The sequence below is a fragment of the Apostichopus japonicus genome, chromosome 1, assembly GCF_037975245.1.
Source record: "Apostichopus japonicus isolate 1M-3 chromosome 1, ASM3797524v1, whole genome shotgun sequence".
NCBI classification, from domain to species: domain Eukaryota; kingdom Metazoa; phylum Echinodermata; class Holothuroidea; order Aspidochirotida; family Stichopodidae; genus Apostichopus; species Apostichopus japonicus.
This window is the reverse complement of record NC_092561.1, coordinates 6622767-6635392: the sequence shown is the minus strand read 5'-3', so window position 1 is coordinate 6635392 and position 12626 is coordinate 6622767. Positions and strand designations below refer to the sequence as shown.

Genomic DNA, 12626 nt, shown 5'->3' with positions numbered 1-12626 from the left:
AACAAACTAAGCAAATATGTCCCGCCGAGTTTCGATGATAATTTAAAGCTATTGCATGGAGATGTTTCGGATCCCAACCATTGTTTTCAAAAGTCCTGAATTCTGATATATACATTTGCAACACTCTTTTCCTTACTTCCACAAAGAGTGTATACATATTTCATATCTCTATACAATATATTCAATAACTATTATACAGAGAGTCGGTTATTTCAGCTTGCCAACGTTTTGAATTATACTGGCTATTGTAAAAGTATTTCTTTACATCCATCTAACACTCAAGTTAGCAAGAAATGATTTCGTATGTCATAGGTATAAATTCGACAACTCTACCACGGAAATTCATTTTCAGCTTTCTAACGTGTTTCTACTACCGGTACTCTTTTGTTGTGTAAATAATATTTTCAGTGGATCTAGATTGATAAATACATTTCTTTACCCGCCGAAAAGATTAAAGAGATATTTTACTTTTAATAGCAGTATAGCCTCACTAGGATTTCATTTCAAGTTTCACAGCGTTTTTGTTGGTATTTAATTTTATTCTGATTTGGAAAATTCAGTATTAAAGAAGGACACATATAACGGTGTCTTAGTATGTGTGCATTTAGCAATAACTGTATATACCGGGGAATTGTGCCAGTTCTTTTGAAGGTTGATTTAACGTTTCCTTGTATTTTCTCCACAATTCAAGTACACAGCACATATGTCCGGTCAGTATAATATTAAATCCAATAACTACACCATAAAATGAATTCAGCTCAATCCCATACGATACAACATCAGTAACACCCCTTTCTATTATTACACATTATGTATATAGCATTGTTAAAAGATTGTAAGATTATAAATTCAGTTACTTTATCCCATGGAATTCTTACAGTCCCTTAACATCTTTTAATGCTTGCTTTGGGTGATTCTCCACGATTCAAGTACACATAATTATGTCAGATCTCTATGATATTTATTAAAAAACTGCACCAGGGAAAAAAAGGAGTTAGCTTCATCCCAGATATATATATATATATATATATATATATATATGTTTTATTGAGGTTTGTAGATTCTGTAAATATATTATGTACCAGGAAATTCCTCCAGCTCCTTAAAGTTTTGTTTAGTTTTTTCCTCCTGTGTTCCTCCATGAGTCCTGTACGCAAATGTTAGGGTCTCCAATTCAAATTCAATAACTCCATGGGTGAATAGCTTCAGCCCCCCACCCCTACCCCACCCCACCCCCAATATGAATCACCATCCAAAAAATATTCTCAATAGGTAACCAATAACCAGTACTCAATACTATTGAATAACTGCTTCATTTCCTTAAATGTTTTTAGTTTATTTTTAATGTTTACGTTTGTGATTCTCCGTATATATTCAATAACTCCACCAGATAATAATTTAATCTCCCTCCCAGGATGATGAAGCACCATCCTCTTATTTTTCTCCTTCGTTACTCTGGTAACCACTCTCCTTATCATCTACATCTCCATCTCGTGCCGGATGGTTCTCTTTGCCGTGTTCTCCATTGGTCAAGACCTCTTGTAATTCCTTGATATATTTAATAGCTAATCTCAATGTTTCTACTTTACTCATCCTCTTCTCCGAGTTCTCCGATGGTAAATGTTCTCGTAACCTCGCGTAGCCTTCGTTTACGTTCCGTACTCGCTCCCGTTCCCGCTCGTTTCTCCGTCTGATAAAACTCGGCTCCAAATCGTAAAATCCGTAAGGGTTCGGAAGCGGTAAGTAACCGTGACCGTACGGGTTCATGAAACTTCCGGCGTAGCGGGGGTCGATGTAATTCGGTAAAGGGAAAGGGGACAACGTCTCCCCCTGGTGGGGTGTGTGATGGGGGTCTCGAAGGGGGTACATACCCCCCGGACAGTCAGGTATGGGGATGCCAAGTTGAACACAAGTTGGAGTCGAAAAGATTGCCGAGTCACCCGAGTCCTCCATTTTGTCTCAAAAGATTTAATTTTTTACAAAAAATCAAAACGTGTTTTTTTTCTCTCGAAGTTTTTGTCAGAAAATTTCAACAAATAGCGTTTGATCCAATATGTAAACACTTCATCGGGCAGAATGTGTCTTTTTGTATTTTTTGTTTTTTCAGTTTCACTAAGGAGAGATGGAAAACGGCTCGAATGTTTTTAAACACCTTCTTTGACTTGAAGCAGTATCTTTGTTGTCAGACCGCAAATAATCTGAGGAAGAAGAAAAATGGAACGAATATTAAATAAAATCAAAATTGCGAATTTGACGTGTTAGTCAAAGGAAGATAAAAATGGACACAAAATTAATTAATCATTATTATTTATTAAAAACCTGTTTCATATAAAATAATAAAAACATATGAAATAAGAACAATAAGGAATGGAGACACAATAGCTGTCAAATATATTAGAAAAAATATGATAAATTTGTCTTTCTGACTTTGTAGTGATTATTTGCTCAATTGTTTATATCGAAGGCGATTAAAATATATTTGAAAATAGCAGCCTCCATCTGATTGGCTATATACCGTTATAGTTGATAGCTCGGTTGGTGCTGAGTTCACATGTTCGAATCTAGTTCAGTCAAAATTGTCTTTGGTCTTTTTCATAAAACTGACCCAGTCAGTTTTTTATTATGATAATTATAAATTAGTTATAATAAGTAATTATGACTAGTTTTCATGTCGTTAGCAAAATATGCTTCCTTTGAGCAAAGCTGTTTGTTTCTTTTGAATAATTGTAAATTATAAGAGATCAGTAAGCAAGAAAAAGTAATAAAATCTGCTATCATATCGAGAAAAATGGGAATTAAAATTTGTTAAAGCTAGGATTTTCGGGATTTCCAATGGAATCTGGAACTTGTTTATCTTCATTCATGAAGTTGAAATTATTTGGGAACAAATTTAAAAATAGTCCTACATCAAAAGGGTATTTGCTTGTCTTATTGAAATTTACCTGTCACTTTTGATATACAGATATTTATGTGCTGGTTGATAATATAACTAAAAGGTTTCAAAGGTCAGAGTTATGCAAAACTCAAGGAATTCGTTAATTTTATAGTAGAATTTAATTCCCTCATATCCGCTATTGTTTTAGAGAACTAACCATACGGATCATTATTTAACGTTACGACATATACCCTCCCCAAACTCATCCGGATAGCGTGGCAGATTCAGAATTTCAAAAAGGGAAGGATGTGGCTATTTGGTCGTTTAAGCCGATTTGATTGGGGGAGGGGTTGGGGTAGGGGGTTGGGTAGGGGGTTTTTGTTGTTGTTATTATTATTAGAAAGAAATGCATTTTTAGCCGTGAAATGGTGCATTCTGAAGAATATTTAGGCTATATATTAGATGCGTACGCAAGATTGTTTTAATAACTACTTTTACATTTTTTTTGTGATGTTGAAAATGGGAGGGGTGGACCAGCGGGGGTGGGGTGTGTGGGGGGGGGTTACATTACCACCACACAAACATTAGAAGAGGTTATAAGCCCAACCTTACGTGTATACTTAATTATCGACCTAATTTATAACGTAAATCTGCCCCAAAATGCACAATTTCACGTTTCGAAGCTTATTTTTTTAAAGAGTAAACATAAAATATTCACACGTAAAACTTAACATGACAATTAAAATATGACCTATTATTAATTAAAAGCATTCTTTATTAATTGCTTGTAACTTTATTATATCTACTGTTGTCTCTACGTATAAGCTCCTTGTATAACGAACAGTTTCGTAACATTTTCATCTCAAAGTTGAAAGAATTTTTGGTCACAATATTGCTACCGGTATCTGTCGAAAAATTCTTTCACTAAAATGTGTCAAAATGATTCATTCCCTAAAACTAAAAAACATGCTCAAAAGAACTGCCTCACAATTCCGATATTTTTTAATGACATATTTGTTATTTTCTTTTAATTTCATAGCCTGCCACGCATGACCGATACCAATGCCCATAGCATTGAACCCCCCATATATTCCTCTGTGAAGTTTTTTTTAACGCTATGCGATAAAATAATAAATAACAAAAAAAAAACACAGAAAATCTGACAAACTTCCGCAAACATAATGATTTTATTATTTTTTTATGGAGGGGGGGGGGGTGAAAAAGTCAGCAATGGTAAATATGTTACTGAAAGTGACCGCTGTTGCTTTTTATTTTATTTTATTTCATAATGGTTTATTTTATTTTATTTATTTTGTTGTTATATGTCAATTCATTCATTTATGACTTTATTATTACAAATCTTGTATATATACCAAAGGCTGAATGAGAATTCGTGAGAATCTCGTAATTTTTTATTCTAAAAACTTCGTTTTTTTGGAAACAAGTTCTTTGAAGCCCTACAGGCCCATTCTGGGATAAACCTGGACCAATTACAATACTTATCGGGCAGGGAGGTCCAGCTACAGGTCGCGAATTGGTTAACCGGCTTAATTTCTTGACCATCTTCTCTATCAGAATTGGGGTGTTTCTAAGGTCATGGCCCATGGGACCACTGTAACTGGAGAACGTCAAAACATAACAAAACCTTATTTGCCCAGAGGGTATCATGCTAAGTCATTTATTTCTGTTTTTCTATTAAGTAGTTTCTGTCATTTCTCGTCGACATTTAACAGTTGGAAATTTGTCGTGAAAACAGAAAATGAGTTGTGAAGTTTTCAGAGATAGATAAATGTGGTGTTCTAATATGGTAGGAAGAACTAAATAGTTTTTGATATTTCTCATGTCAAATTACTTAAAAACGTCGTGTTTATTTATATTTTAAGACAATTGAAAAACAAAATAATAGCAAACTCGAAAACAAAAGAGGACCAACACAACAAACAAACGATAACACAAAGAATTAAAGACAATAGATATATAACAAATGGTGTAACTTTGTCATTGATTTTTTTTTTAACCTTTGAATAATTGAATTGTGTTGTCAGAATTGAAATGTCAGATCAGTAATAAACACGTCGTGTTTAATTTATCATTAAATTTAAAAAAAAAACAATAACAAACACACAACAATTAAAAAAAGAAAAAACAATAAAAACAAAGAACAACGAAAGAAAAATAAACAACAAGCAAACAGCAACGAAAGATAAAACAATCAATCGTAAATAATCAATTAAAACAATAGATATACATGTTACCTCCGAACTAACTTCGTTATTAATGATATATATATATTAATAATATTCCAGAATTCCACAAAACTTCAGTAATAACTTGAAATAAGTGGTTGCGTTTATTTGTGCTATGGCAATGTATCCCAAACTGGAGTGAATTGTCGGTATATTTTCTTAATATCATTATTTTGTTGTTTCTCAATCGGTCTATTACCGGTAGAATATAAATCGTTTACAATTGTTACTATTATTCTCTTTCATTTCTTACAAATAGTGCAACATTCGGCAATTTGTAATCCGCGTTATTCGAAAGTGTTTCATTATTATTAGAAACCTTGGAAGTAAAACAGCTTTCTCTGTTCATCTCTGAAGCAGCCTCTTATTTCTTTGGCGGTTTTAATAAATAATTGTGGGCAGCAGATCCCTCACATCGCTTGATCGGTATATGCGGTCACGATCAGGCATGTACTGTTCCTGCTGTGCTAGCTTTTAGCCGTTTCATTCAACACATATTACGTCATGTAATATTTCCTGTATGTTTTTTTTTTAATTTTCGTGGATTTTCTTAACCATTATATAGTGTATCAGCAGATTGTGATAAATGAAAATTAATGCAAAATGCAGTTTTTTAGAGAAATAAAATAAACTCCAAAAAGTAATAATATGAAGAAAAAAATCATACTTTAGATGTTAACAAACTGTAGATTACTATCATTAACAGCCTTAATTAATAATAAGTGAATTATGAGTCAGGTGATTATATTTTGCATATGTTATCATTATCATCGTTATTAATACTTATATTAGTGAGTCACGTGAGACCGCTCCGTTTGTATGCCTCCCCCTAAATACATGACCACGTAAAATGATGTTAAATGTTTTTACTTCAAAACCACAAAATATGATATCCATCTTCAAAAATATGACGTAACTCAAAAAAAAAGAAGAAAAAAATACAAGAAAGATGTGTAAAAATTATTAGTAAATATGACCTATATGATTAGTTTGAACATAAATTTACTCATTAACTGATTAAAAAGCCAATTTGAAAAAAAAGAGTAAATTATAGCATAATATTTAAAAAAGTTATTTATAGCATATTATGTTAAATTTAAAAGCCATCTGTGTAAACAAATCAGTTTTCCTATGGACGATAACACTATTATCTTAACTTGAACAGCGTGGATTTACGTAAGATGTTTATATATCTATGATAGACAACTGATTTAAATATAAAATAATGATATATTATTACAAGTAATAAATAATTTACACAAATATGTCTTTATGCTGAAGAGACTATGTGGATGTTTTTTATTAAACTTATCGTTTTTTGGTCGAACCCGACCGATAGCCTAAGTCGGAGAGCAATATTCCATCGCATATAATATATGTATCAAAATATTTTTTTCCCGTTTTTGGCTCTCATAAATGGGATGAACTTAATTTGGAATACAAAGTGGTTCTTGTAACCATTCTTAGAATTTCTTTAAGTAAATCAAAGCAAGAATGAAAACGTCAACAAAATTAACATTAACATGTTTTGAACGAATTTGATGGGTTGTTGTAAGCGATTACATATGGTGGTCTTGTAACAAACCTATCTTAATGTATGTAATATTATGACCCGAAAACTCTGCGGTTGGATACAGGTAAATCGATTTACCAAGAATAAGTAGTGTATGCGTTCCCGCAAGTTTCCATTGTGGTAAAGGACCTGTTTAAGGGGATTACTGAACTAAACTGGCTAAACTTAGGTGAGCATTTTATTTCTGTGGCGTTTACCTCTACTTATTTTATACTGAAGACATAATATTTTTTTATATTTTCATTTTTCATTTATTTATTTATATATATATATATATATATATATATATATATATATATATATATATATATATATATATATATATATATATATATATATTTATAGGGACTTGGCTTGTTGATAAAACATTCGGAAAACGTCGTAAGGTAAATTTCCGCTATTATGAAATAATTTTGTTAAGTTTTCTGAATTTTCTTAAATTTCTTATGGAGATAAACATTAAAACATAGAAACAAAATCGGGGAAAATTATGCAGAAAAATTAATATAAAATGTAGAAACTTACCGTTTAGTCTTGTTAATATTTTTAGTAATGGAGTGCCTCGCTGATCTTCGACAATAGCAGTTTCCCTAAAACTTCGCCTTCTTTTTTTGTCTTTAATTTATTTCAGGATTCTCAGAAATTACCATGTCCAACATCTCCAAACAAGTTTTATTTCCCGAGTTTTATAGTTTTTAAGAATGAATGAAATTACCACGAAATCTCCTTCCTCATTATTCTTAAATTTTATTCTTCCAAACTTGTAAAAATTAAAAATATTCCGCGCAAATCCTCCAACTTTGGGCTACTGCTCTCCTCACGTCGATCTTTCCCGAAATCGTCTCTTAAAAATGTACCGAAAATTCGTTCTCCTCAATTAAATATCTGTTTTGTGTTTTATTGATAATATTCACTAGAATTTAATACACTAGTTGCGTTTTCAAGTATTTTTTTATTTTTTATAGTTTCTTACGATGCCCGATTATCACTGTATAAATCTTCCCATGCACCGATAATACGACGGGTGAGATGGTGGGAATATGAGAAACTTCGATACGCATGCGCGTAAAACTGTAACGTCAGTGCTTGATAAGTTGCAGACACACGCGCTTTGAAGCCTGGAGCGATCCTTGTTGGTGGTCACATATATAATTAGTCCGTGGCCGATAAGTTTTTTTTTTTTTTGAGAAGATATAATAGGTGCGAATTTGAGATTTTTTTTAATTACATGTTTAGGAAACTTTATTAGGAAGAAAAAGAAGAAGAGGAAGAAAAAAAAATGACGGATAAAAAGGGAATTAGACCTGAAAAGAAGAATAAGAACTGAAGAAGAAGAAAAACAAAAATCGTGATATAGTCGCTTTTGATACCGGCGGGGAAATATTGCCAAGCGGATAAATAATCGAATTTAATACTTAACGTGACGTTAAGGGTTTACACTGGCTAAGTCTGGTGGTTATTGGAAGTTTACAAGAATGTCGGTATTGTGGTTGTGTAAAGGGAAGGATGTACAAAAGGGGATATATATATATATATATATATATATATATATATATATATATATATATATATATATATATATATAAATATATATATATATATATATATATATATATATATATATATATATATATATAAATATATATATATATATATATAAATATATATATATTATCTTTATGTTACAAAAGTTTCTTTGCGATTAAATAAAATATGATAGGTTGACATGTTGGCCCACTACAATTGTATTCAGAGTGTTGTCAAAAAATTCTAACTTTGACTTCACGGATCGTATTTATATTAATAAAACTCCAGTCGACGTAAAACTATTTTAAATTAAAGGTTTAATTTATAAATAGAACCGACATGAAATCCCCCACCCGACTCTCAATCCCCACTCCCACACAAATGCAAAGGGAGATGATATTGTTTAGTAAATTGGAAACCTCATCAATGTTGTTCATTATATGTTATAGATATGTTTTATAGAAACTAACCATTTCATGGTAAATCGAAATTAAAAGATGGAATTTTTATCTTCAAAATGACTTATTTTCATGTCACGTATGATACGACGTGTGCCCAGTCGGCTGGAGGTTGGGGTATTAGCCCCACCCCACCCCTCTGCCATCTACCCCCATTTTATGAAATCTAAAAATAGATCAAGAGGTGTGCAGATGGATAAAAAACCAAGAGAGAAGAAAACAAAGCAAACAACAACAACAACAAATGAAGAAAGAAGCAGAGGAAGAGAAAATAAGGAGATGAGAGAAAAAAGTTACTCATTGTCATTTTGTCATTAGTCAAACAATTATATTTTCTGGACCAAACAAACAAAGAAGCAAACGAACGAACAAACAAACAAACAGTATTGGTATAGCTACATCTCCTTGGAAACCACAAAGTGACGATCATTACCTAGAAATTTTCATTTTCATTTCGATCAATACAAAAGGGTAAAGTTATCAATCACTTCGATCTCTTTACTAATTTGTTCATTTGAAACATTTTACGCCGATACAAAACCCGTCACATTGTTCGCGGAGGCAAAACCCGTCCCATTGTTCGCTGAGACAAAACCCGTCCCATTGTTCGCAGAGACAAAACCCGTCCCATTGTTCGCAGAGACAAAACCCGTCCCATTGTTCGCAGAGACAAAACCCGTCCCATTGTTCGCAGAGACAAAACCCGTCCCATTGTTCGCAGAGACAAAACCCGTCCCATTGTTCGCAGAGACAAAACCCGTCCCTTTGTTCGCTGAGAAAATTCCAGATATATAAAGTTTATTCCCTGTCCCTGTACGGGTACTAATGCTGATAACATTAAAGAAAATTCTCACAGTTTTTTTTTGTTCTCAATATAATATTGTAGTCCGTTAAAAAATTTCTCTCGAATCTCTCGGATGTCTCATAATTTCACTATACGCATTCTAATACCGACGCTCTACACATTCCAAGTAAGTGTGATGGTGTCTTAGTTCACGCGATTCAATTTACGTTATAAACGGATGGTATCGCTCAAAAATCCAAGTTTTGGATCACAAAAAAAAAAACTCTGGGGAAATTGTCCTGTATTTTTCTAACAAGGTCAATACCCACTCAAACACGACAGATACCATCAATATTTTTATTACTAACTCAAATATATACAAGATTGCGACTGATATGATCCCTATTTTGTAAGTTATTACACTCCTCAGTTCCCCTCTTCTTTCTTTGCATATTTAGTTCTTTTTTATAGTTTTTGTTTTCCCTCTTCTAATATCAATTTTTTTTTTTTGATACCACTTAAAGTTACCGTATAGTTAAACGAAACGTTACCTGAGATAGGAATGTTTTGTTAACCACAGGAACTTGACTCATTCACATAGACGGCTTGCTGGGTGCGTTTTTTTGTTGTTGGTATCTTTGTTAAGTAGCCCCCACATGGGATTACCTTGTTAAGGAATGATGACTACAATACTTTTTGACATGTCCCGGCGGAGAGGGGAGATGGTGGCGTGTAACATCCTCGAAGATTTCCCGCGGATCGATCCGTCAATAGAATAATATGTAAAGGTGGCCGGCCCACGACTTTTAATGACATGGAAAATCTGGTTTGGCATCTCTGTCGCTGTGAAACCTTATAATGTAGGCTAGTATGTTGTTTATGTTTTATACTTTATTTTCGTTGTTAGGTTAAAACTTGGTCACCAGTAAACTGGTCTCAAAATTTACCAAATAGTTTTTTAAAGTACCTATTCTTAGTATATAGAGATCATGTTTGATAATACTAATAATAATTTATTCTTTTATAGCGCTCTACATCATGAGAATGATCTCAAAGCACTTCACAAAATCGCATAAAATATTACAACTTAAAATTATTACAGCTTAAAAATATTACAGCCTAAAAATATTGATGTGATGCGTGTTAAAGAGCATTGTAAGCGCTGGGAGCATTTTCATGATCATTAGAAAAACAAAGCTACAGCAGCAACAAACAAATAATGGAAGAAACAAAGAAACACAGAAGGGTGTTGAATGAGGGAGGGGGTGTCTGAAGGTGGTACATAAGGGCGAGGGGATATGCGACGTGTATTTGGCAAACCACAATATTATATCAAACCCCCCCCCCCCCCCCAAATGAATCCTTCGTGCAATACCACCAATATATTTTTATTATTTTTATTATTATTATTATTTTTATATATATTTTTATAATTTTTCAACAAAACCCCACATCATGACAATTGTTTTTGTTACGGTTTTTCGAAAAGATCGTTTGTGAACTACATTCTTAATTTCTCAACAAAACGGCAATTTATAAATTAGAAAAATTATTACAAAATTCACAACTTCAAAAATGGAGAACGATTGTTTCCATTAATAAATAGGGGGGGGGCACTAGTTTATGAAAAGGAAGTACTTCGAGGTTTTTTCGTCAACTGCTGGGGTGGGGGGGGGGAGGGTGCGGTTGGGGGTGCGGTTGGGCGTGGATCGTGGTCGCCCTTGGTATAACATCATCATTGTTTTTAGTGTTAACTTGTATACTTTATAGAGTGTGAACAAGGAGCATCTCTAATTCACACAACGATTTGAAATACATCTAACACAACTCAGATATACCCGAACCAAAAAGTCCAATTATGCGAAATTTTCTCAGGTGTTAGACTTCATATTCTGCCATGTTCTATTCCTTGGAGAGGTCGAGATAGGATATATATGTATAACACGTTACAGCTGATTTCTTCCCCAGGCGATATATCCCCTCTCCGAAGCATGTTTTTGCCGTGCGTCAAAGTTGTTCTTTGTATAGTTTAAAATAAAATATTTGAAATGATTTGTTTTCATTATTATATATACAACCATCCCACGAAGTATGTTGTTTAGTAGTTCTTGTTTTTAAATTCAGTTTTAACGTTACAGGTATGGTTTATTTTTACCAAGAGAAGCACGGTTCTAATTTCTGTTTCTGTGAGTATATATACAGCCGGGAAGAACAACCCCAGTCGGACGGCATCTAAAACAAAACATTAATATAATAACAAAGTATAACAGCAACAACATGATACAATAACATAATAAAGCAGACAACAACAGTTAAACAACCGCAAAAACCAACAACACAACCCAACAACAAATACAACGGCCAAAAAAAAACAAAAAAACAAACGTAAAATAGACCAAATAATCACACACAAAAAAACAAAACAAACGTAAAATAGACGAAAAAATCACACACAAAAACAAAAGCAAAAAGGAAACGCAAATTAAAAAAGAAAACAAAAGCAAACAAAGTAAACAACAAAGGCTAAAGTCAAATGGAAAGAAAAGAGAAACAAATCATCCCCTCACCCTCCCCCTGCAGACCCCCAAGTTCCCCCTCCCGAAGCAAAAAACAAAAAATCAACAGAAAAAATAAAAAACAGAATTGCAAATGATTTTTTTCCCCTAAACATTTTTGCTTTATTTCCTACGTCGCCCAATCAACAAGTCGAAAATAAAAAAGTGCCCGAGTTTCCCTAAAACAAGTAGGGCAAGGTTAAAAATTATCTGTCCCTTTATTCACTCAGGGATATGTCATCCCTTGAATCAAAAATAATCGGTGTAAAAACTATTAAATCATTGAATATATATATATCGAAATAGAAGGTCGACGTTTCTTTTTCTTCGCTTTCTTAAAGTTTTCCTGTCGCAAAAAAAAAAAAAAAAGTAGAAAAGATGAACGGTAACTTTTGCCAGCGCGTGACCACACCAACACTGTCGCACGTGCTCTACAATAGTCATGCCGTGGGTGAAATTGTCACATGCACACGATAATTACAATAGAAAGGTTACAATATTTCTACCAAGGTATATTATGTCATTCTGAAGAGCAGAACTGGCGGGGGGAGGGGAGAGGATGGGTGGGTAGGGGTAGGGAATACGGCCTCGGGACACTGGGTTGTTAA

General features: G+C 33.2%; 1 protein-coding gene across 1 annotated transcript; it reads right to left on the bottom strand.

Moving 5' to 3' along the window:
* Positions 1–1252: 1252 nt before the first annotated feature.
* LOC139977213 (achaete-scute homolog 5-like) lies at positions 1253–7698 on the bottom strand. Its single transcript, XM_071986798.1, has 2 exons — positions 7220–7698; positions 1253–2198 (listed from the first exon to the last, which is right to left on the bottom strand). The coding sequence occupies exon 2, from the start codon at positions 1951–1953 to the stop codon at positions 1435–1437; it is 519 nt and encodes a 172-aa protein (XP_071842899.1). The 5' UTR covers positions 1954–2198; positions 7220–7698; the 3' UTR covers positions 1253–1434.
* Between the last annotated feature and the right edge of the window lie 4928 nt (positions 7699–12626).

Coding starts and splice junctions, on each gene's coding strand:
- LOC139977213 (XM_071986798.1), bottom strand. CDS start 1,953: ATGGAGGACTCGGGTGACTCGGCAATCTTTTCGACTCCAACTTGTGTT.